This window comes from Cottoperca gobio, chromosome 6 (assembly GCF_900634415.1).
Source record: "Cottoperca gobio chromosome 6, fCotGob3.1, whole genome shotgun sequence".
In the NCBI taxonomy this organism is placed as follows: domain Eukaryota; kingdom Metazoa; phylum Chordata; class Actinopteri; order Perciformes; family Bovichtidae; genus Cottoperca; species Cottoperca gobio.
Window position 1 is genome coordinate 12,255,950 of NC_041360.1, and position 25,678 is coordinate 12,281,627.

A 25,678-nucleotide genomic window follows, 5' to 3' on the forward strand; every position below is an offset into this window, starting at 1 on the left:
TTGTCTGAGTCCATAAGCAGACATTTTTATTTATTGGCAAACACAACAAAGTTCTCGCTGCTGTTATATGAGCAGGGTTTGTAGCGCAGGCTGAAAGATCATTCCACCCACCACACTGACACATACAGCATTCTGCAGGAATAGAGTGCAGCTTATGTCAATGAAGGCGTTGCCCATGCTCAGGGAGTGACTGACCTTGTACAGCTGCGATGGCCAAAGGTCAGTCAGGCCCACTACAGCGTTAGTAGTGGGCTGACAAGGAGGAAGTGACTAGACCTCTCATATCTTGTCTCCCCTGTGCCCTCAAATCACCCAAAATACCTCATTTTAACAAGGGAGGAACTGATTGTCACTCAATTTAACTGTATGGCCTGTTGAAGGTCCTAAGATATCAGTTTACACTGTAGATAAGTGCCCTGCATTAACCCAAGGTTTATCATTGAGATAACGGTCTTGTTTGCTTGTTGTAAAGTTAAACAGCTGGTTTTTCATGAGGAAATTACATTTTAAAAAGTCAGTGTCACCAACTATAAAATGTGATTATAATTATAACACACAATCTGATTATACTACTTGAACATTGGAGAGATCATTTTCATTCTGCTGTGAGGCTCCACCTCTACGCCACATTGGCACACCCACTGTGTGTAATGACAGTGCTACAAAGCTACCTCATAATTTACAGTGTTGAGTATTTCTGCTGTTAATAGGTTGCTACATGATGCATAGGTTAGGGGGTGCTGATGATAGGTGACTCGCCTGAGAAAGGAAAGAACAGGCATAAAAGATTGAGGGTGGATAGGCAGGAAGAGAAGGTGGAAGAGTGGGAGAGAATAATTTTTAGGAGCTCAGTGTGCAGTTATTACCCTCCTGACACGCTGCAGGGTATTAAATGCTGCAGCTGAGCCTGACATTTATGAGTGTGCTTATACAGCAGAGGAAATCAAGTATACTTACTGGCTGTGATGCAGAGCTGCAACCATTGTCTGATAATTGCCAAACAAAATGTGTTACCAGATTACACGTACCACACAAGAGCTGCTTGTTAATTATTTGTAATCACATTCTCTACATTTACTCTTAAAGTAAAGTCTCCAATTTTTCAAGTTTGTCTCTGATATGATCATAGTAACAGGTTTTGCTTTCTGTAATCATTCCTCCAGTTCATTCTGGCCATTAAGAAATACATTTCTGTGGTTTCAATGTAAATGCAATCCAATTGATTTGTCCCCCAAAATCGAAAATGCATATTTTCCTCTTACCTACTTAGAGAGGAAGGAAGCATGCATCTACTCATAGACAAGAGACTTGTGTTTAGACTACTGAAGCCTCATATAAGCTTTTGATTATCAAAAGCTTTTGAAATTGATTTCTTAGTGGCCAGTATGAAGAGGAGGAATGATTACAGCAAGCACCAGTTTCAACTTTAATATGGGTGCCTGACTATAGTTTTAATACAGACATGAAAACATGTGAACCTGTCCTATAACCACAATTTATAATTGTATGATGAATATATGTAGATTAAGGGAAAGTGTGCCCTTGATTTCTTGATCATATTTGTGTAATTTGTTCCAGCTTCAGATTTCTCTCATCCTTCATCTGTGTCTCCCAGATTCCACAGGGTCAGCTGCACATTGCCCAGGTGCCACAAGGAGAGGAGGTGCAGATCACACAGGACAGTGAGGTGCGTGTGCGTGTGGTGCGTGTGCGTGTGCGTGTGTGTGAGAGAAAGAAAAGAGAGACAGTCAGCCACTCCTTTTCTTGAGTCATTCTAAGCAAACACGTCGGTCAGGAGAATTTGTCTCCAGACAGTAGAAAACTGTTACAGCAAACTCATGCTTGAGAAAGAAGTGGTTTACTGGGAAGTTGTGTACTTAAGTATGAGAATGTCATTATGTTGTTTTGGAAGTCTGCTTTGTGATTTGGTCGACTTCGTGCTAGCTGATTGCTTGCATCATTTGACTGGCTATTTGAAATAAACCATTGCATCTGTGTAAGCATGTACATTCAGCAAATGCACTCTTGATCCCCCTCATCATTTTTTACATGACTTTACATATCCAAAGACTTTTGTTTTTATTAAGCTTGTGAGTGGTGGAATTAAATCATCATTAAGCTTTTTTTGTTGTGAACAGTAATCATCAATTATGAACAAAGGGATGCTTGCAGATAAAAAAGTTTGCATGAATACACAGAAATAAAAAGATACGTTTCTTATACTTTATATGGGTCGATATTGCAAACTGCTATCCAGCACATTACTTTACAAAGCTGCAGTTTCCTTTTTAAAGAGGCTATCTGTCACGTTGAAAGCTCGCTAAGTGTTTTTTCAGAAAGTTAGGGTTGATCCCCTTTCAGCTCTGTGGAAGAAGAATGTTTCTATATTTTTAGCACTACTCACATTTTGAAGACTATAAGCAAGTCCCTCTCTAATTAAAGTAAAGGTAGAGCCATCTAAAAGAGCAAAGTATTATTTTTCATTTGCCAAATAGGTTTGGTAAAAATATTTGTGTCTTTTGAGCCCTGTATGTTTTTGTTTCTGCCCGTGCAAATAGCCATCCCAATGAAGCATACTGCACCCGAGTAATACCTGACAACATTCAAGTCATTAGTGAATTTTAGCAAAAGCAGATGTTCTGTAATGTTTATATATCCGCCTGCTTTTGCATGGGGTTATGACTTTTGTTTCCACATAATGCCCAGATGTCTCATGTCCCCCACCAGACATACACCCTGCATGCACACACAGCATTGGCCTGCACGTTGAAATCAAAATCTAACTCCAAACCACACCGACTGCTTAAAAGGAATTTCCACAGTGATTTATTTTCAACGATGTGGATTTATTTCAAGGCGCCAGTCTATGTACACACACACACATAGACATCTAATCACATACTATACATGACAGGTGCCACACATGAATGACAGCTTGACACTCATGCAAAAGCAATTGACACCTTGACCAAGTGTTTTTCTCATTTCCTGTTCCTGCTAAAGGACACTGAGAGGAAGAAATGCACGATTGAGTGAGAGAGACGGAGTGACTTGGAGGCAGAACAAGCTCTCAAGCCTTTCCTGCTCTTTGTGGCTCGGCCCAGATTTTTTTTCTCCTCTCCTTCCTATTCCATGATATTGTTTGTTTTTTGGACTTCAAAGCTTAGCAACAAAATCCCACTTCTCCCAACTGCCACTCATATAATATGTTTTCATTAGGAATGGGCCCCTTTCATCAAAGACATTGGTTTTTAGCATGCTGGAAAAGGAAATGAGCTGTTTGAAATATTGCACTGCTCTCTGGCCATATGGCAGCAACAACTACATTTTATATATACGTGAAATACACTTGCCAAGAGAAAACAACTTGTTTGGGTTTTGTTCAATATGGCTTATATGATTTCCTCTCATATGTGGTCTTGTTAACATCACTGTGGGTGTTCAGAGACTTTACGACGGTCATTGCATCTGTGTTAGGCATGTGCATATGCAAATGAGTTCTGTTTTTGTTTACAAGAGCCTTGATGAGCCAGAAATGACGCAATCGTTACAGAAAAGGACACCTCTAACTCTTAAGTCATGTATAAAAACTCCTCTGCCAAACCCTGGATGCTCAAAATCCTGTAAGAACTGTTCTGATCTCAGGTATCGACACTGTCATGCTTCACTTTCCACATCGATCTCAAGAGTTAAATGCTCTCTATTTAATGGCTTCCATCACCTTGTGACAATGCCGTTTTTTTTTTTTAGTAATCCGTAGTCCACACATGTTAAGGCGAATAGGAGGGCAAAGAAATGGGCAACGTGTATTGTTTTTAATGGCTTCATTTTTGCTGTTTATAGCTCAATGATTGTGTGTGTATATAATATGGCATCAGGCTTTTAACGTGACATGTCACTCCTCTATTTCAGGGAAATCTCCAGATCCACCAGGTACATGTCGGGCAGGATGGACAGGTAAGAACATGTTCACATTAAACTAATAGTTATTATATACGAGTGAATCCATGCTGATGATAAACCACATACAGTATTTGCATCACTTCTTCCTTTTGGGCGTGAAGTACAATACATATAAACAAAGTCTGGATAACTGTAATGGTGGTGCACCAATCTTCTGTCTATTTATTTACCCTATTCAAACACTAAATGCACAAAATTATTGACCAGTCCAAAAAGAATCAGGGCTATTATTTTACTCGAAAATGTAACATATCTGACACAGAATGGCAGCCACTTATTAATGGTTCAGTACCAGGTTCAGAATTATCTCACTAAACTTCAGCAATAGTTAAGGATAGCTCTGTTTGCGCAGTGATTGCACAGCTCCTTTGTATTTCAGCTGTGTTTTTATGGTTTTGTGATTTTGTTTGTATTTGTATGTATGTGACTGCACACGGCAGATGCTGAATGTTTGCGCTTTTCACATTCAGGGTAGTAAAGCACGATGACTTCCGTGTACAGGGATGTCACATTCATACCCTCTATTGCAGGGGTTCCCAAACCTTTCAGCCCTGCGACCCCCAAAATAACGTTGCCTGAGACTGGCGACCCCCACTATCGCCGGAGGTGACTGAAACATAAGAAAACGTGCGCACAGGACGCACGCAATAATAATAATAATAATAATAATAATAATAATAATAATAATAATAGGCGTATCCAAACACGGGCATAACGACAACACAAAAGAACGGAACAACCTGACCACCATGATATGATTTTACATACAACAATTTACTATAAAACAAAGGCAGAATACGTCAGTCTAAGAAATCTCCATGTCATTTATGAGTCAACATGGTTGCTGACATGTGCAAACTTAATTTTGACACAATACTTTAATTTCCATGTTGGCAGAATAATATCTCAGTCAAAGTAATAGCCATAAACTGTAGCACTGAGTAAACTTGTGAACATTGTTGCCGTACAAATTTACATTTCTTACTATGTGTCAGCGTTAATCTCACCTAATGAGATGGGTGGGCACTATGTCCATTTCAACTCGCGCAGTCCAGCGATCAACTTTCCTCTTGAATGCGCGGATTTTATCTTTCAGCGACATGATGCTTGTGTTTTCACCTTGCAATGACATGTTAAGTCCGTTCAGTCTGTCAAATATGCAAGACAAATATGCTAGCCTTGTTAAGGCCCTGTCACACATATCTGTATGACAGAAACGTATGCCGGCGCATACGAAATATCGGCAATAGGTTGATATAAATTAAGGTATGTTGTGATCGTTTGAAGGACGCAGTGTGATGTCTACTGTGGCGCTGTAATTGGGAACCCCTGCACTATAGCTGTGAGTGTGGTGACCCTGATGTTAGCGTGTTAGGAATATTTTGCTGAAGCTTTGGCCACATTCTAGACCTATGTCCTGAAGAAAGAGGTTAAACGTGCTTCAACTGCCTCATAAAGAATTGTAGGCCTGTGGGGGGCTCTTACAGGAGGGCAGTAATGTGTCAAGATAGACTTCAGAGATTTTGGTCCAAAGTATACTGGAGCACACAGATTTACGACAAAATCTTTTATTGAAAGACTATTGTTTCAATGCCAGGTGTGTCATCAGAGTCCTATGTCCATCTTCCCCTTTATTTTGAGGACATAAGACTCGTATAAAAAGTGGTAAAATAGAAAGCAATAGAAGCCAGAAGTACTATATCTACAGAACAAATCAAACTGTTAAAATACTTGTATTGCACTACTGTTATATACGAAATATGAGCTGAATGTTTTGTAAGGAACAAAATATAACTTACTTTTACTTTAGGTATTTCAAGGGGTCCTGTGGAGATTTCTTGTAAACAAATACAAATGTGTGTTAACATTCAATGTTACTCATCAAACACATTGTATGTATGCTTGAGCTCTCACAAAGGTGTTGAATATAATTCAATCCTGATAAAGTAGATTGATTTGTGTGTGTTAACATCTAGCCTTGTTCACATTCATGTTTACTAGCTACCAGCCTTCTTCCTCTCTGCCTTTGCTGGTGCTTTGCTGCATATCTTGGCTTGTTACCACCACCTGGGGATCAGTTGAATAGTGTGAGACCATTGGCAGGAATATGTACTACGTCACTCGTGCGCGCTAGTGTGTGCAGGTTTGTCCTTGGCATGCACGTAAAACAGGGACCAACTCATAGAAGAACAGCTCCATAGCGCTTTTAGAGGTCTAAAACTCAACAGGGAACCTGTAACTGAAAATGTACTCATTTTGACATTGGGAGTCAGTCTTGATCTTTATTTAAAATACAGAAGCTAATGCTGTAATAGTTTAGCAAATTTCAAAACGGCACTTCTTATATTGTAATACTGATTTGTAGTGGGCAGGAAGTCTGAAGGATTTTTATTATGTATTGCTAGGTAAATCTAGGTAAATTAATACATATTATACTAGTACAGTTCATCCTAAATTTGAAGCAGTTTGTAACTATGTTTTAAAAAGGGTGTATAAATAAAGTTATAATGCTTTTGGTTGTATTGCATAGGCTTAACCATGTGCAGTAGTTGTATCTATATTAATCTCTTTTTTTTGCCTTTCGAAAACATCTCAATCTCTCATACGGTTGGATATAATAATGACATACTAATTAGAAACATGCACCCTCACAGCTCTATCAACACACACTCACATGTTTTTTGTGTCCTCCCAGTGTCAATGTCTTTGTCCATCCCTGTCTTGGATTGTTTTGGACCGAGGTCCCTTCCTGTTTCTCTCTTCTTTCTGCTGAGATCCAAAGGAGTCTCGATCAAAGCAGAGCCGGTCTCTGTGTATGATCGTTGCAGGCCACATATGGACGCCTGCAGACAAACACATAATTTTACATTCATGATTTCATCATGTTTGTCTAGAAGCAAGACTTTAAGGAAGGAAGTTCTTTCTCACGCTGCCCATCTGGAAGTTAAATTGTTTTATGACAGGTGTTTTTATGCAACAGCCATTAGATGTTTTTTTTTTTGTTCTAAAATGTGAACGGAGGATAAACATATTCACTGTTGGGGGGTCATTACTAGAAAATTACACATTATTATTTACTTTATTTTTTATAAAGACTTAATTCCACTCCATTCGCAGGTGAAATTAGCGACGCAACAGTCTGCTTTCGGCTTTTGCTTTTCCAGGTATATTCCTTTGTAAGAGGAACAGCGTAATTCCACTGTCTACTCCGTTATCGTTGAAACAGAGCATAAAATGATTGTCGCTGTGATACCTTTCCAGAGTTGTAAAATTCTTCCTCATAGTATTATAAACCACTGTGAAGTGTTTTGGCATCTGATAAGCTTCGAAACTCATGGAACTATTACTCAAACCAGCCGCATTACTACGTGTCACTGGTACCTTAAACAGCAGGCATCCACCAACCAGCCTGTTCAGTTTGAAGGCCCACATTACTTCTTACATCCATGGTTTGTCAAAAAAAACATTATTGGCCACTTTTTTGGCTCAGTCATATGTGCTCTACTCATAATTCAAAAATGTCTTGCATGAAATGAAGGCAGAATAAAACAGGAGAGTTTTCATAGCTATTGTGCCAATGAAGAGACTATAAAGCCGTAACAGTGTAATCCAAGTAACAACCTATTTGTATGCTCAGTAAAGTAATTAATTACTTTGCTCAAATGCAGTAAGTATTAAAGTAATTACAATAACTTTCTAAGAAATGACTCGACATCCATCCCTGCATTTCAAAACTTAAGATAATCATCACCCTTTTTAATGTAACATGTCAACATTTGGGTTGAAGGAGTAATGATCCACCATCTAAAACCATGTGCTTTCAGCTCTTCAGTTCTTTATTTTATAGTCTAATTAAGATTTCAATCATCCAATTCATTCATCGCTTCAAAGCGCCTTTGGCTATGCGTGTGCACGCACATTTGTAATGTGTCAATGCATCTGCTTTATATGAGTTTTATTGTTGTGTGTATTTTTTTATTGGCTGTTTAGCTCTCTGTGCTTTCAATTGATTGAGGTAGTCACCACACATCCCCATGCTCCTTCTTTCGCAAACACTCATAAACACAAGCGCCTGCTCGTGTCCTTGAATGACCTGCTCGCTGAATCCGACGACAGCATTCCTCTCTGTCTCTGTCTCTTTCTCTTGGAAGTTTTGGCCAGAATTTGGTTTAGAATTTGCCCCACAACACACATTTCCAGCAGTTATTAATATCAGTTACTTTGCAGATCTCCATCAGCTTGATCACTTTCCAGCTGTTCTATAGGGTATAGAGTAGGCTATTTGAAACTGCAGTGTGGGTTATCTAGGCATTGGCTTACTTGCAGAGAGACACCTAAGGATTCAAGAACAAAATGCTGCACAAAGGCATCTATTCCCTTGGCGGTGTCTGGGAGCCTAGACCAATAAAAAGCTCTTTTATTTTCCCTTTCTATTTAGCTCTTACAATGATTTGGTCTGTAAAATGATATGAGCGCAGTGCCAAAACAAACACAGTAACTTATTCTTTGAACTTCATGTTGCAGGTCGAACTTTTCACACACAGTCTGGTATATTTCAGTGGTAGCGTCTCCTCACTTGTATATTCTCATATTGTCATCGAGGAGAGGGCGGCCTTAAATCTGATGAACCCCATAAAGCACACAAAGACACTTGTGGGAAACGGGGCTTAAACAAGTATGATATTACTGAGTAGTGCTATAAAGAAGATAAATCACTTTGACCAGATATGGTTGCATACAAATGTCTTAATCATAATTAGTTTAGTGCACTTAGAGCAGAATTTGTTAAGACCCTCAGACAAAGACAAACCAGATCAGACTTAATCCTGATGTATGCTTTTTTAAATGTCTAATGTGTGTGTTTACAGAGAGGCTTACATAAAATAGGCTATGTATGATGTCACTGTTTTTGTAATCTGGCAGAATAGTGCTGAGGCTATGTAAGTGTGACCTTGCATGTGTAATTCATCACACAAGAGCTGTCTCTCTTTTTCTTCCTCTGGGCCAGTTTTTACTCTTCTCCCTATCTCACACTCTTTTCATCTTCCCTCTGCTATGTAGCTGTGGTTACACCTGTCTTTTAAAGGCCACCTGCCGCATCCAATCACTCCAGGTCACATTTACGTCAGATGTTCACACTCTCAGGTCGAATCTTGGCCGCATTAAGATCAATTACACCAATAAAAAAGAACAGCCGCACACAGATGTTTTTGCACTCTGTGGCTCCATCATTGTCTGTTAATTCATGCACATGTTTCCTATGATTGTCTGCACCTTGCTTATTTTGGCTCTCTGCAGTATTTCACCTTGAGGGTCATTATCAAAATCTGCATTCTGAGGTTTCCTGCCTCACATTTGGCTATCAGATCTCAGTCATGTGTGGAGATGACAAGCGAGTTGGGTCTGGCCACAATCTGAATGCAAGAAGCATTTCATCATTTACTGGACAAGTGTCAAGTTGCTTTGAGAATATGAGTCTAAATCTGGCCTTAGAACTTCATTCTGGAGGTTTAGTAATTCCCTCCACTGATTTATTTCCCTTTCCACTAGGGATGGGTACGGGTAATGGATCAGGGTTTTCAAAGACTTTGGGCCTCTCCTCAAACAAAGCTGTTTTTTGATCCCATAGACAATCAACAATTGAGCCAAGATAGCCTGATATTGCTGCGTGGCATAACTTCAGACTACAACAAATCCATGACAAAGGTCTGCCCTCAGATATTTATTATGTTTATTGGCAATACACGTAGCACTAAGACCGTGTTACAATGGATGTATATTAGGCATTGAGATGTGTTTTCAGTACATTTAGTGCTGCACGGACAAGGCTGCATTGCTAAAATACATTTCTTCCCTGTGTGATTATTTGATCAGGAAATTGATACAATGCCATCACTCATTAAGGAATAAATGTAAAGTGATCATCTTCATTGTTTCGCCCACAGCTCGTCAGTGTTTGAGTAAATCAGTCTGGCCAATAAGTTAACTGCTTACTGTTGCATAATTCTCCAGAATTAATTTAAAACAAGTTTTTTCCAGTAAGAGATTAGTGAGAGGATTTGGGGCCTTGTTGAAGGATAAAGGGGCAAACCCCTGCTCCAGGTTTACTTTAGGAGGCTGTGTTAATATTCTGAGAGGGCTGCAGACTGACCCCCTCTGTCCGCCCATCACACTCTATGTTGTCACTGGAGATTTACTGCTTGCAATGAGCAGCAAGGTGTAATTCACCCATCTCCCTTTTCACTTTGTTTGCATGCACACGTCAAATCTGTGTAGTTCATCTGCAAATATTTCTGTATCCGCTTTCTTGTGAATCTTTAGCCCTGAAATGAGTGGAACTGTGCCAGCTGAACGTCGGAACAAACTAGCTCCAAAGTTCTCCACCAGCCTATAAAAACCCTCTCACTGAGACGGAAGAGAAGGCAGACCCATGAAACTATAAAATAACCAGTCTTTTACTGCACTCCCTGTCTGTCACAGCCTCTTATCAAGTGGCCTTCTCCGTCTGTGCTGTGATCTTACGCTGCCTTGATGCAGACCAAATGGAGGATCGGAAGATGAAAGGAGCGACTGATGAGGCGGAGGGGAGATAGAAAAAAGATGGGGAGAGGAAAGCCAAAAAGGCACACCGTCTGGAAGAGATGTTTTGTCCCGTTCATGGTTGAAAACTGAGACCAGTTGAGCTGTGAATCAGACAAAAACACGTGCATGGTACCAGGCTCCACATAAAAACGATGTCCCCCCCTCTTTTTTGTCCCCCTTACCTTGCTGACATTCTTCTTTGAAAATACTTGAAAACAAACAAATTAAAAATAGTGTCGAAATAAAACCTACAGAGGCACATCATATTCTCTGTTAAGTGAGCTCACAGTGTTTTAGAAGACTCTCCCTGTCTCCGATGTCGTGTCTATCCAAGAAATCCAGCACAGAGAGAATCTTAAGAGACTGCTATAAAGCTTCATCAATTTCACTGTTCCTGTCATCCGACTGAGTCATAAACCTGAATGCCGCCCTTCGGGGGCTTTAGACATGATTGTCGAGAGTCTGAAGACAGCCCCCCCCCACCACCGCACTTCCTTCCCTTAGTTGAACCTCTGCCACCCCTTCCTGTCAGCACATGTTGCGGTGCATCTGTTGGACACTCCCAAGCGGCATTGTTCATGGTCAGTGTGGGAACTGGGTCGCAGAACAGAGAGTCCAGCTCGGCACTGGTCCCTCCGTCCGTGCTGCCAGGACCTGTACACAGAACCAGGCAGTATATTAGAGTGATGGTGCACAGGGGGAGAAGGATGTGTCAATGAGTTGATGAAAAAGAGGATGAAGGCCAAACAAGGAAAAGTGAGAGAATGTATGAAGTATGGCATCAAAGAAGATCTGAAGAGAAAACAGATGAATTAGTGTGTTTTGAATGTTGTACTGCATGTGTCGATGCTCTAACACTTGTGTTCGTTTGTGCCAGTCATTAGCTTGTTGATGCCTGTTCGGTAAAGGTGTGTTGTTCTCGGACAATATGTGTTGATTTGTCATTTCTACACACAAAGCAGATGCTTGAACAATCTGTAAGGTTAAGAGAACCTTCAGAGAATCAGGGTGTGATTTGTGCTGGAGTCAAACTGCTGGCCCGTGGCCCGAGATACTCTGTAGTCCTTTTTCTCTCTCCGCTCAAGAATGCTGTTTCTAATGTGTAAGGCGTTGCAGAGATTCCTGTGATTCACAGTCCGGGGGGAGGGTAAAAACGAGATGAAAAGATACAAACAAGATGTTTTATGACCAATGTTTAGTGTAAGTGGGATGTACGTAAGCAGTCGGTAATTCAGACATCTAGTGGTGGATCCTGTTTCAAAGGAGTAGTGGTCTGCTTTGTATCCTTGTGGCATCATGGCTTGGAGATAAAGGGCCACAGATCGGGAAATCCTCAGTTTTGAATGTCTGCGTGTTCTTTTGTCTTTGAGGGCAGAGCCCAGGTTTGCTGGGGTGTGAGAGTAAGAGGGACCAGATGTTTTAGATGCATTTCAGCGTGACTCATCATCAGCACAGGCCTGTTGCCAGAGCTCATCATGCATGAGTTTCAGCTTCAACAGGACCTTGACAGGGACAGCAATTCTTACAGCAATAGTTAGTGCATTTACATTGACTGAATATTAAGGTAATATTTCTGTCATGTAAACAACGTAATCTGGATATTTGACAGATATTTGACACACGATCAGAATAAGCATAATTTGATTAGCTGCTAGATTACTCATCAGTCTTTCCAATGACTCCTGGCACATAAATGGCATAGTCAGATTTCTGTCTGATTTCATTTGTCTACACATGTTCTACAATTGGAGTAAAATTGATACAAAGTAGCGTACTTGGGGGGGGGGGAGGAAAGGAAAGGCAGCATGACTAGCAGTGTGGGAACAATAAAATGTGTTTTTCATGGAAATGATAGAAAAACAGTTTACATAAGTAACACTGCAACTAAAGGTGTTTTGTAAAACTCAGAATACACATTCTTCTGGACATTAACATGACTATTAAATAATTATGCCAGAGAAAGCACAAGCCAGATGGTTGACATGGATGTTACTTCATAGAGAGTCCACTGGTTTGTTTTGTTTCCTCTTTTACCAGTGTTGGCAAATGCACAGGCAGCAGTAAAAGGGATTGTATCTGATGTAATGTCTCCAGTGAGCGACTTGCAGATGACAGATGTCTGTCATGTCAGATGTGAGATTGAAGTAAAACTGTTGGATTGTTTGGAGGTTTGGGTGTTGCTGCTTCAAAGGTCTTAGGTCATCTGGACATTTTAAGTCTTAACATTTAGTTTCCAAAGTGTCCTCATTTGTTTTGGATATTCAAAGGGAAGTGCCAGAACTATAACCAGAATAAGATGTATCACTTCAGAAAAATTACATTTAATTAGGGGTGAACCTTAAGTTCAAAGCTTTTATTGAGATTTATGAATTCATTCCCCTAAAAATAAGGAAAAAAAACACCTTCATTTTGAATAAAGGTGTTTGGATTAAATTAGTCTTTATGTGATTAAATGAACTTTAATTAATGAATATAACTCGTCAGTTTGGTTAACTCTGTTAATAAAGGTGTGTGCCTCCCCTTGTGTGCGGCAAGTGGGAGAGCAAACCTGACCACACTGTAAATGTTTATGAAAGGCTAAATGCCAACAAATATGGGTTGAAGCAAAAACATTTCATTAGACAAAAACTTGTTGTGAATTTTGGAATGGATCTATTTTAAATACATTTAGATTTTTGGACTTAACAGTGCTTATACACTATTCTACAAATAGTATAACATTGTTTATATAAAGGCCCTGTCACACATATCCGTATGACAGAAACGTATGCCAGCGCATACGAAATATCGGCAATAGGTTGATATAAATTAAGGGTAAGTTGTGATCGTTTGAAGGACGCAGACATTACGCCGAACACGCCAGACATACGGCCCTGTCCCACAGTTCTGTACGGCAGAAACATGTCGCCGTATATGAAAAGTAGCTCAAAATGTGCCGGAGTCCAAATACGTCCAACTTTTCCACAGCGGTGTTGTAGCTGACGTATACATAAGGAATACATAACAAATTATTATACGCATGTCAAACATTGATAGCGTATCACTTACCTATTTAAAACGTATCAGAGCGTCTGGCCAACGGAGCTGGAAAAGTGCCATCTGGTTCACGTCATGCTGATGCTGGAGAACGGCTAACATGCTGAACGCTAGCTGTACTGTAGAAACACGTTTAATAAGTTACTCCTGTCGTCAGGCATAATGTTAACATAGGGTAGGAATAGGTTATCCACTCGTTATCAATACATTGGCTGTAGGATTCACCATCAGCCGACGTAGCCTTTATCTAACGTACCTCTAACATAGTCACGTAGGTATTCACGTAGGTATTTACGTAGGTAAGTATTCAACTACGTATTCCGTATTCACGTATGTCTAACGTCACGTAACTTCTGCATATCTTATGAAGCACACGTCGGGTACGTCCGGTAATTTTGAACATGCTCAAAACATCAGCGTTCAACAACGCACCCCAGCGTAACACAGTGAGCTCTTAACGAATAATACTTATACCTTACCTTATATCTACGTACACCAGCATGTTGCCGATATTTCGTATACGCCATATTTTTGTATATCTTATGCATTCGTTGGGCTATTCGTCTGATACATTTTGTATAAGTAAGTGATACGATATCAATAGGTTAGACATGCGTATCTGTACATGTTCACTTTTCCGATCCGATGAAAAGGTGGACGTATTTGAAACTCTGACAAATCTTTCGTATGCGCCGGCATACGTTTCTGTCATACGGATATGTGTGACAGGGCCTTTAGTGTAGGCTAATCTTTATTAGCAACTATAAAAGAAATACTAAGATTAAACGGAACGAAAAGACATGCAAAAAAAGAAAAGCTCTGCGGTATTTGAATGTTGATTAGAATGTCATCGTTATAAACGAAGCCTCGAACTATCCGGTACAACTACATTTAATTTAAGAAATGTCTTGGCCTTACACCGTGCATTTATAGATTCTGTCTCTATACTAGATTAAGTTACTTGTACTTGTACGGGTATTTTGTGCGGTGTGATATTTTGTCAATGTGTATATCATCTCCTCAGGCTCCATTGAATCAAACGGGATAATTGGAAACACAATAAAGTCATCATCTTAAATCACAAAATTTACAGACACTTTAAAAATGCCTTCGTCAATTAGACAGGCCAAGTTTAGATTTGCGCTCGAGAACAGAGAGAACCAATGGAATTTTCTTCCTTTCTGCTTTTTAATGGGCCTGACTTTTAATTACGGCTGTTATTTTTGTCATCAGTCCCCTTTTTGATTTGCTGGTTCTGGATCAGAATTCAAGTCAAGCTGGGTTTGTCATAAAACCTCTCAGAGCCTTGTCTGAATCTGACTCCCAGTGTGCTGGTGGGAGTTGCGGAGCAAAGGATGCAAGGGAGGGTTTGATTGAATGCAGGTGTTGAGCTCTGGTGTAGAAACAGTGTCAGGCTGTGGGTGTGGAGATGGGAAGCAGTGGGCCAGGTTACGAGGTCATTGCAAGACATAAAGATTTACAACACGGATGTATTTCAAGAATAATACGCAGACAGGAGATGGATATATCAGTAATGTATGGTAATATCACTTGTCAAAAGTTTGAACCTATAACTGTGAATAAGTGAGAGAATTCACAAATCATAGAGAAACAAAGCATGATACTCTTTGGCTCCCTTTTCAACTTCTGACATTTCTTAAATTTCTATCACAAGGCCACTGTTGTCTATTCAATCATATCATGAGCTGAGGCCTCAGACTCTGAGGTAAAATAAAAGTTATATGTAACTAAGAGTTAATGCCTGCAGTGAGACATATTTAGGCCAGTGTGTTCATTTTCCCAGTCTACACTGAACAAGCACTCAGCACACCGCTGTGCATAATGGGCCTATTTACAGCCAACTCGCATCCAGGGCCATATTCTCCCTCCCTCCACTCCCTCTACCCCACCTACCCACCCGGAGCTAGTGTTTCTGCTTGGACATCTGTCCACGGTTGGCAGTTGCAGATGTTGTTGACGGCTGTGAAGCTGAAAGGAAGTTCCAGCCACTCCAAAGTCCAAATGTTTCTTCTTTCATTTCCCTGTTATGATTTTTTTTTTTTTCAAGATCTTAATGAAGAGGAGGTATCCCTTTGGGAATCATGGGAACCATATTTATGTGGCTATCTTTTTTGCAGAGCACAGAGAAAAAAAAACAGTCTTTTGTGTATGGATGCGTGTTTCTTCTAAAAGGCAGAGCTTGTGTTATGGGGGACTCCAGTTTTCTTTGATTACAGCGAGGGGGAAGCAAAATCTTTTAAAACATACTCAGACACAAACACAAGCATGCACACTAAGCGGGTGACTCACAGCATCGTCCGCTTCACAGCTGAGTTTGACTAAGACCTCCGGTGAGCCTGGGAATTGACTCCTTCTCTGAGACTGTTACTACTGGTAGAGATGGAAGCTCAGAGGCATTGTTGTATTTCTGATATATTCTTAAAGCCCTCTTTAATCCAGTTTAACTATTACTATATACACCTTATAATATAAGTTTCATATTGCGTGAAAGGAGAAAAAGCACATTTTAAAGTCCTCAGACATGCACAGATGAGGGCAGGGTCACAGAGTGTTTATGAAGGTGGTTGTTGTCTTGTAATCATTCATGCTTTTTGCATTAAGCTGCTGTTGTTGTTAATTTTTGTGTCTTTGCTCCCCCATTGCTGGGTTTCCTTAGTGTCCTGAATCCAGTACTGAAAGCATTACAGCATCAGCAAAAGATTTATTTTCCCCTTTTTTTTCTCAAGGCCATGACAGCTAGCAAAGCCTGCAGAGGATTTAAGATGCTCTTGATTGTTCAGCACACTTCTCTCCAGTACTGTGCTGCAGTATCATGGCTCTTTAATCCAGCTCGTCTGCTCTACTCTTTGGACCTTCAGCATTGGGGTGGCCAGCCAGTCGTCTGTGATTATTTAAGGGGTCCCAATCCTTAAAACTTTGAGGTCAACAGTAACTAATACACTTAAGATCTGCTGATGGCCCTTGTTTCTGACAAATTGAACCCACTACGTCAAATCTAATATATTCGAGTGCATTTCAAGTGAGTCACCCCAGCTCTTAGTTGAAAACTGAGGCAGTTAGGCAATCAAGGCAAGACTGTAAAGTTTCCCCAGTGCCGGGGGACTTGTCTACTCCAAGAAAACATTTCTCACCTTGTTGCATATAATGTCTTAGTTTCTACAAACTATCTTGATTTGTTGTTCAAGTGGAATATCTTTCTACCTCATAAAACATTCCCTTGATATAATTTTGTGATTATTTTAGTTTTTGCCTCATTGCAAAACAACTTAATGATGATTATGTCCTATTAGCTGATTGAGGAGTAATTATCATCCATACTCGCTGAATCACCTAATGGGGCTTAATAGTGTTTTATATGAAATTGTGGTAATTATAGACAACAAATCAATAATTTGTGCTAACAGGAGAAAAAAACATTATATTACATACAAGACAGAAAGTACTCAGAGTTTTCTAGTTTCCTTGCATCTTCCATTAAGTAGATATACATCTTTTGAGTGATGATTCAGGCCTAGCTTTTGATTATTTTCATACGTTAAAGCCAAGCATGACAGTACTAGGGGTTGCTCTGACAAAGCGAGTCGTGGGACAGGATGTGGACCCGAGAAGTTCCTGTGTAATTGCTACAGAGATCTCACACGCCGTTCCAACTCTGTAAATGCTTTTGTGAGTCTCTGTGTGCTCCCCACAGCTGAGAATGCAAACTGCTCTCAAATGGAGTTTAAGAATCTAATTGAGTTAGACAAGTGTTTACCATCTCAAGTATCAAACATAGAATCTCTTGAACTGCGGTAATTATACACTTACAGTTCAGACACATGATCATGCTTGAGTTTGCACACACATACGTTCATATACATACGACCGCAGACAGATGCACACTTGGCAGAGCAGTGTGCGGAAAAGGATGGACCTCTATAGATGTCTGCCTTGAAGGAACATAACAGCTGGCTGTACATTTGTGTTCTCACTGTTCTCAATGAGCTGACCGATTGAGCATTGTTTTTATGGATTTAGTGTCTGTGGGATGATCCCTACTTCAAGTATGTACATGTGCCTTAAAGATCTAGTTTGACATTTTAGAACATTACGCTCATCTACTGTTGCCCGGAGATGGTTTGCTTTGTTCAGACAGAGCCAAGCTAGCTGTTTCAGCCTACTCCCAGTCTTTATGCTAAGCTAAGCTAACTGGCTTCATATTTAGAGCACAGATATTAAAGAGTGGTATCGATATTGTCTTCTAACCTTCTGCAAGAAAACGAACAAGCGTATTTCCCAACATGTTCGACTATTCTTTTCACTGTCTGATTACTGCTTGCACAACCCTCCAGGCCAATTATCTTATTGATCAGGAATGTTTCTCAAATACAGTGATTCATTTGAGTCTTCTGCTATATTAAGAGTCTAGCTCTCCTGGTTGTCTGATCCGATGAGTCAGGCAGACTTCTTACACTAATAGCTTCCATCGGGCTGGCCGGGCCTGGCACACTATGGTGATGAGGCGGCAGATTTTGTGGTGACACTGGCAAAATCTCTTAGATGATGAGGCAAGTCGGTGGGTTGAGGGTGGGTTAACGGAACCTTTGGGGCCCGTCACTAACTCAGAACTTCAAAGTGAAGGTTGGACTGGGGGTTACGATGCAGTGTGGGACTCTGGGATTGGAGGGGGTTAGGGGGCAACAAACATCATCTGTAATTGAGGTTTGTGAGGTTTGGGTTTTTCTGCAGGCTTGCATATTCTCCCTTAAATTTTTATGTCTGTTAAGCATGTCCCAGCCAGCCCCAGTACCAACTGCAGCTGGAAGAGGACTGAGCTGCAGACGGAGACCTCACATAACATCCCAGAAACGGCACACAAAGGACAACATACACATGAAACCTACCAGACAGGAGACACTGAAAGACGCCTGTGTTCAGTCATGAAAGTGGGAAAAATATAAATGAGACCGTGCTCTCAGTTCATGTAGGAATGTCTTTTATTTCAAATCAGTAACCCCCCCCTCTCCGAAAATTTTCTTGTTGGAAAGTTTAGCCACACTGGAGGGTAGCAGTGTGGTCTCTGACCTCTGTCTGATTACCATGAACATGCACAAGCTCAAAGCCAAGTGAATGTTTCCCTCCATTTGTCTTTTTCTGTGTCTGTATTGACAGAAGTGTATGTTAATTTGTACGCATGTCTGTTGTCACATGGGAGTTATGCAATTCTAATTAACAGTTGTACTCTGCTAATCCCAGATCATGTGTGCGTGTATACACTTGTACGACGTTACACACACAACATATGCTGCCCTCTGTGTGTTTGTGGTTACAGTCTATCTATAGGTCTCAACAAACTGTAGGAATACCCAACACCCCAACTGCACTGCTCTGTAATTAGTGTGTCAAAACCAAAGCGCTCTAATGGCGCCTGGCTCACTTTCAACACTGTGGGAGATTAGGATCCCCCTGTGATGTCTCACTCTCCATTCTTAGCCAATTTATTTTATTTTCTTGTCTAAATATGACTTAAATTAAATCAACCCAAATAAAAATGAATCCTAACTAGCATATCATGTTATAGAGCACAGGAAAACAACACTTGTAAAAATGTTATTGAATTGAGTGGACCATAAAGTTCCTTTCCAACTCAATGCAAGAAGAGAGGGCGTGATGAGATACAGTGAGAACAGCAGGAATTAAATGTTTATTTACGTCACTCAGATACCGCCCCATGACTCTTTCCTTGCCGCAAAGATACTTGGTGTGTTTGTGTGACACTGTGCTTGTACACACTGATGGCTGTAATCAATAATAGAACATAAACACACCAGACAGGACATGAATGAGGCTTTCTTCTGTTTGTTTTTATTTGTTTCTTGTTTCCAATGGTGTTTGCTATAGCTCATTGCTGAGTCAGCCTGATTGCTGCTTTTTAAACTCTGCTGGATGAAGCTGAGGAGGGCTGTTTCATTGGGATCTATTACATGTTTATTATGTGGAATTGAGAGCACATTGATTGGCTGATGATAATGTTGAGAATGGGCTAAACACTTCAGTTATGGTTGACTATTCTTTTGTCCTCTCTCTCCTTGTCTGTCCTAGGTGCTGCGTGGGGCTCAGCTCATAGCGGTGGCATCAGCTGATGGCGGGGCCACAGCAGTGGAGGGCTCCCCCCTCCCCCCTGACATCCAAGTGCAGTACGTCCAACTAGCACCCGTCGCAGATCACACAGCTGGCGTACAGGTAAAACAACAGCCCCAAAAACACAAACTCTTCCAGGCTCTCGCACACGTGGACAGTACACGGACACAGAGTGTTTGTAACTGGGTAGCATTCCAACTGCTGGAGTATGCATCAATCGTCTGAGGTGAAACAGACCCGGTACTAATCTAAATCAGTCCCACTACACATGTCTTTGTTTTTTTAAGAAATCCATAATAAATAACTGTTCCCCCGCCTCTTTTCTCCATCTGAAGTACACACTGTAGATCTGTTATCAGTCCTTCAGTGATGCCATTAATCTGTGCTGGATTTTGCGTATTTTAGTACTCAAAGTGCTCGGAGTATCTTATTCTGATAGAAATTTGCATTGGTGAAAGTTTACTTTTAAAAGTAACTTAAATTTGACTAAAATATGTGAGTCTTCTGGATAATTTCATGATACTACAGGGTTATGTTATAACCCATCACTTGAAAAATACATTCTATCATGTATTCCTAAAATGACACAAGTAAAATCCCCAAACTGAGAACTTTATTTACGAAACATTATACAAATCATATGTAATATAATAAGAAAATTAATTAAGTCAGACATTTTTTACACTTTTACAGTAGTAGACAGTAGTAAAAAGATGTTAGTGGATTGATGCAGAGATTAGAAAGTAAAGTATTATTAAATGTACAGTGTCTCTCTCTCTCACACACACACACACACACACACACACACACACACACACACACACACACACACACACACACACACACACACACACACACACACACACACACACACACACACTTGAAATAAATCCGGCACCTCTGGATGCATTTAATGCGTCCTTTGTGATTTGAATGTGTCGGAGACGCAGGACGAGTACCTTTAGCTCTATCCAACAAAACATTTAAACTGAGCTCATCTTTTGTGTCCTTCATTATGTAATTGCCCAATTTTAAGGAAACCTTCAGGTCTTATTCAGTTGTGTAATTTTTCTTTTCTTCTTTTCTTTCCCTCTTTTGAGTAGTTAGAAGCTGACTAGCAGCCAAGGTTTCTGGTTGTTGGTGCTCGCACCTGCCTTCTTTTGTGCTATGATTTGATCAGCTTCATAATGAGACAGAGTATATCCTGTAATATTTCATTCATAATTACTGTAATGTTGACATGGAAACACAAATGTAATTTCTGCAATTTAGCCAAATTACTTGTAGGTACAATGGGTCTGTTTTTTCCCTGTATTTGCTCAAATAAAATGCACTTAGCTTTCAGTCATTATGACGGGTGTTTGTGAAAACTGTAATTTAACATAATAAAGTGGGGTGGATGGAGTGTTACAAGGAGAAGAGTAGTAATTAGTAGATATGCCTAAAATCCCTTGATGATTGAGCTTTTTGAGCAACAGGCACATGTGGAATCAGGATGGTGCACAGGCACACGGCACAGTGGCCTTTGAAGTGGTCAGTTTAACTCTGCGAGGAATATAAAAGAGCCACACTTTTCCATTGTTCTCTCTGCTTTTTGTTTTCCCCAAATATGTTGAAAATCACATTTTGCCCTTACTGCTTCTTTCCCCACAAGTCCCATGCTAAAATGGGTTCCTCTACTCCCGATGTGAGTCTTTGTTCTGTTGTTATAGTATAAACGGAAAGAACTGCAAATGATTTATGGCTGTGTAAAATACCAGTTCTATCATGATATGGATCTCCCTGCAGAACAGCCTCGCAACAGATTGCCCAGTTAAACTTTTGCTCTTAGTAAAACCTTGTCTTGTTTTCCTTTTGTTGTCTGTAGTTGTCTCGGTAATTGGCTCCTTGCTCTTATGAGTGTAGAAGTGATTAAAGCATCTTCTACTGATTAATTGTTTTGGGTGTGGATCACACACAAACTGATACTCCAGCAAGCATACAAATTGATTGCCACCCCATACACTGTATTCCAACTCCATGTTGCAGCGAGCAGTCAAACCGTTTGTTTACTCAACTGATTCGTTTGTGTGGATTTCTAGATCTAAAACGAGCATTTTTTTCCCTCTTATTTTTTTAAATGTTTGAGTGTCCACAGATCTTGACAGAAATCAACAAAGTAGGCAGAGGTCTGATCAGTCATCAGCGGTCTGTTCGGTGGAGTTTGGGTTCATTAAGGACGCAGGGACACGTTGAAGGACAGAATGAAACAGCTTGTTAACGATGTGGTGTTTATTGATCAAACTGTATGTAACCTTGTCAAACGCAGATTCAGATAATTAGACATCAGTTCCAAAATAATGTACGGTGTTAAGTGCCAAGAAAATAGGTTGGTGCTAAGATACATCCAGTATGTTCAAGTAGACCTTTCTTTGAATTGTTCATGTTCTGAAGCGTGCCTTGAAGGACGACTACAGATTCGATCTGTCCAACCAATAATCGATCACGGGACAAAATATGTAATGCATACAATTAATTAACACAAGAAAGAAAATTAAGACACAGAATAGCATTGGCCAACTACTACTACAAATACAAACTGAAGCTGCATTGTAAAGACCACTGAGTAAAGTAGCCTACGTGGGGGCATAGATACTTGGCCTCTCTGCTACAGGGTGGGTTAATATCACAGTTGAGTTTTGATGTCCTAGAGTGTAAACATGGCTGCCTGTCAGTTCAAAGTTCAGACGAAGGTTAGTGCTGTTCTTTTTCCACTTTTCTAAAAAAAAAGTGTTGAATCTAGAGAATTGCTCTCATGTGTTTCCAGACATATGGTAGCATTTATACAAGTTCTTGAAAAGTTACTTAGGCTTTTGTATTTTGTTTATCTCTGCAGTTTTTCCTCTCTTTATTTAATAGTTTCCATTACCCAAACTAGAGGAAGTAGGGGGCAACACGTTCTTGCATTCCAAGGTGCATTTCTACAAGTTGGTGATGTTGCTGTGGCTGAATGTTGATGCCACATGGTTTATCTCCAGCTCAGGTCTAACGTTGGGACTACAGAGCACCAACAGCCTGGTTTAACCACACTCCAAACAATTCCAGAACAGTTTCTGTTGAATACAATTCAAAGCAATGGATACATTATCCCTTAGTATTTCCAAATGGAGAACAAGGGCGGTACTGTCCAATGTTTTAAATGCTTAGTGAAAAACATGGATCCACATGAGTTTAACTTGGCCTCTTTACCTCCAGTGGTTACAGTGTGTCAGCCTCATGTGTTGTTGCATTGTGTACGCTGCTGTGGAACAGCTGCGCTCCATTCAATGCTGTTGTCTAGTGACAGCATGCTGGGCTAGAGGGAGGATTAAATGCTGCAGGTGTGTTTGAGGGAACCTTTGGCGTGCATTCGAGGAAGGAGTGAGTCACTCTTCATGTTCATCATCCAGGACTGAGTCATGAACCTCTCATCTTTTGAGAGTTTTTTACCCACACAATACCTCGCTCTGTCTGACAGCGAGCGCAGAGACAGTCAGAGAGCATTAAAATACAAATAGCTCATCACTTCACGTCTCTCTCCACCTGTCGCTGCCTCTTTTCTCTGCCCTTTTAACAACCGTCTTCTTCTTTCTTCTCTCTGATATATCTCCTCTCTAATCTCTCTTGTCATTCCTCTGCTCCTTCTGTCTTTGGTGCATTCATCGTGGTTGTCTCCCACAATGACACAAGGGCAGGGGCTAAAGTATGGTTTGGTCTCGATCTGCTACTTCTCAGGAGACAAATTTGTGTTGCAGTTTTTTCATGATTACACTGATTAGGTCAAGCAGGATGCTACAGTCTTCCAAATTCTCACCTTTTCCCTGTCCTCTCTCTCATGTGTCCCAGGCTGCTGAGCTGACCCCGGCCCTGCAAGCGGACATGGAGGTGAAAGACGCCATCCAGGGTGCCATCCAGGGAGAGAACGGTGAAGTGGTCCAGATTGTGACCTCTGTGGCCACCTGAGAGCCCCGTCTGGTTGAACACAGCCCAGAACTCTGCTCCACAGCATGGCCCGACGGGTCTCGGAAGTCGACACATGCACACAGTCTGACAGACAATCAAGTCAGAAATGCATCTTTTTTTTATAAACACTGAAGGTCACTGATGAAACACAGGGAAGACATTTTTCAGTTTTTGTTTCACCCTGCAAACTCCTCAATTCATTGTAAAACAGATTACGCAATGTGGAAATGTTTGCAGAGAACTTAAAAAAAACATGATACTCCAAAATCAGCTGTGGTGTTTTCATCACTAGAAGGACCTGGCCCACTGCAGAATACACAGTGGATTTATTGTCTGTCCAGAGAGGATGCTACTTTTGCAGACCATCATCCCGTCACTTCATCAGCACACACACACACTGACATCAACTTTGGAAAATAGTGGAATTATTTGGAGTTAAGCCGCTTGGCCAACTCTGAAACCCCCGTGAGGGTTTGTAAAACCTCTGAATCCCACCTCAAACAACCAGCACTGTGCTCCTTTTCTCCTCATTTCTTGTAACGGTGGACTGCAGTGGAAAGAAGATTTAGCTGAGCACAACTTCTCTTGGTTGTGATTAATTTGGTTTCCTGTCACTCTCCATGATTCAGTCCATACCCGGCTGTGAGCCCTGCCTTGCCTTGCTTTACTTTACTCTTCTTGTTTTCATATTACTTAAGCCGCACAGCTTTGTTTGTTTGTTTGATTTATCTAATTGTAACATGCTGACATTTTTGGGGAGCTTTGATGTTGGAGGTAGAAGACCATGAAATAGAAGAGATGGTGCCAGTGGTAGATGCTACAAGTCTCTTGTAGAGAACCAAGGAAATCTTGAAGTTGTTTATTCTCCCCAGTTATGTCTCTGTGAAAGATACATTCATGTGAATAAAACATGTTTGTGGTTGCCATAAAAGTGTGTTTTTATTTTGGTTTCTCTTTTATTTTCTCTTTATTTACATGAACCGTGGTCTTCCAAATGGCTTCAAAGATTTCCAAGACATAACTTTGCTTTTATCCACTACAAATAGACAACTGAAGAGAGTGTGAAATGTAGTTTCAGGTCTTGTTTCATGTTTAATTTATTTACTATTTTTGAAGTAAATATATATCATGTCAACTTCAATAACCATAGACTACTGTATTGTCAGCAATCCTGAAAAAGTAGACTTTTTAAGCAAAGGTTTTTGTCAAAAGACTAATTAATATGTTGGTGTCATTTTAGCAGTGTCTGAACTGTAATTACATTTCTTCGATATTCACTCCGAGCCCAGCCCACTGCATGGTTATGTTTTTTTGTCAGTAAAGACATAAGATGTGTTGTGTTGTGTTGTGTTGGAGTGATGCTCCGCTAATGATGAATATCTACACAGCAATAAAAGAGATAAGCGAGACTACGTGTTGGTTTGGGGAAAGTTTCCCATGCTCAGTGTGATGTAATAGTGTATTTTGGAGAGGGGAAAAGAACCAGGCGACAAAATGAACTTGATAAAACAACATCCACGGTCTTGGCTGCTTCCTCTTGTTTCCTTTCAGTCTGTTGTTGCCGTCTCCGACCCCCTTTACACTGCCTCTTCATCTTATCCATTCCCCTCCCCGGCTCTCTTATGTATTCTATCTTATGTCCTCTTCTCCCACTCCCACATTTTGTCCTTTGTGTTAAAGTCCATTTACTCCCCTCTAAAACTAAACATTAAGTTAAGCTAAAATTTAATGGGACAGACTGGTGGGTCCATCCCTTTTAAAAATAATCTTGATGTAGCTGAGTTATAATGTTGGCTTGGAAGACTGTCTCTTCCCCAGTGACCCCTCCATTAAATCCTAGACTTGGAAGCGAACAGACCCTGCTCGTACCGGCCTTTCGCTCTTCACTTTTACAAGCCTGGGCTCCATCCAGGAGGAGTGGTTACCATAGCGACGGACCCTTTCGCTGGCTGCTTCTAAGATAACCTGCTGAAAA

The 25,678-nt window shown here is 40.6% G+C and overlaps 1 protein-coding gene across 2 annotated transcripts in view; it reads left to right on the forward strand.

Moving 5' to 3' along the window:
* banp (BTG3 associated nuclear protein) overlaps positions 1–25,226 on the forward strand; it is a 36,663-nt gene extending 11,437 nt beyond the window's left edge. For both annotated transcript variants that reach the window (XM_029434351.1, XM_029434352.1), the window contains 4 exons: positions 1,616–1,687; positions 3,913–3,957; positions 19,684–19,824; positions 23,587–25,226. In XM_029434351.1, the coding sequence (XP_029290211.1) occupies positions 1,616–1,687; positions 3,913–3,957; positions 19,684–19,824; positions 23,587–23,703 (375 nt within the window). In that variant the 3' untranslated portion in view covers positions 23,704–25,226. The remainder of the gene's footprint in view (positions 1–1,615; positions 1,688–3,912; positions 3,958–19,683; positions 19,825–23,586) is intronic.
* Positions 25,227–25,678: the final 452 nt, after the last annotated feature.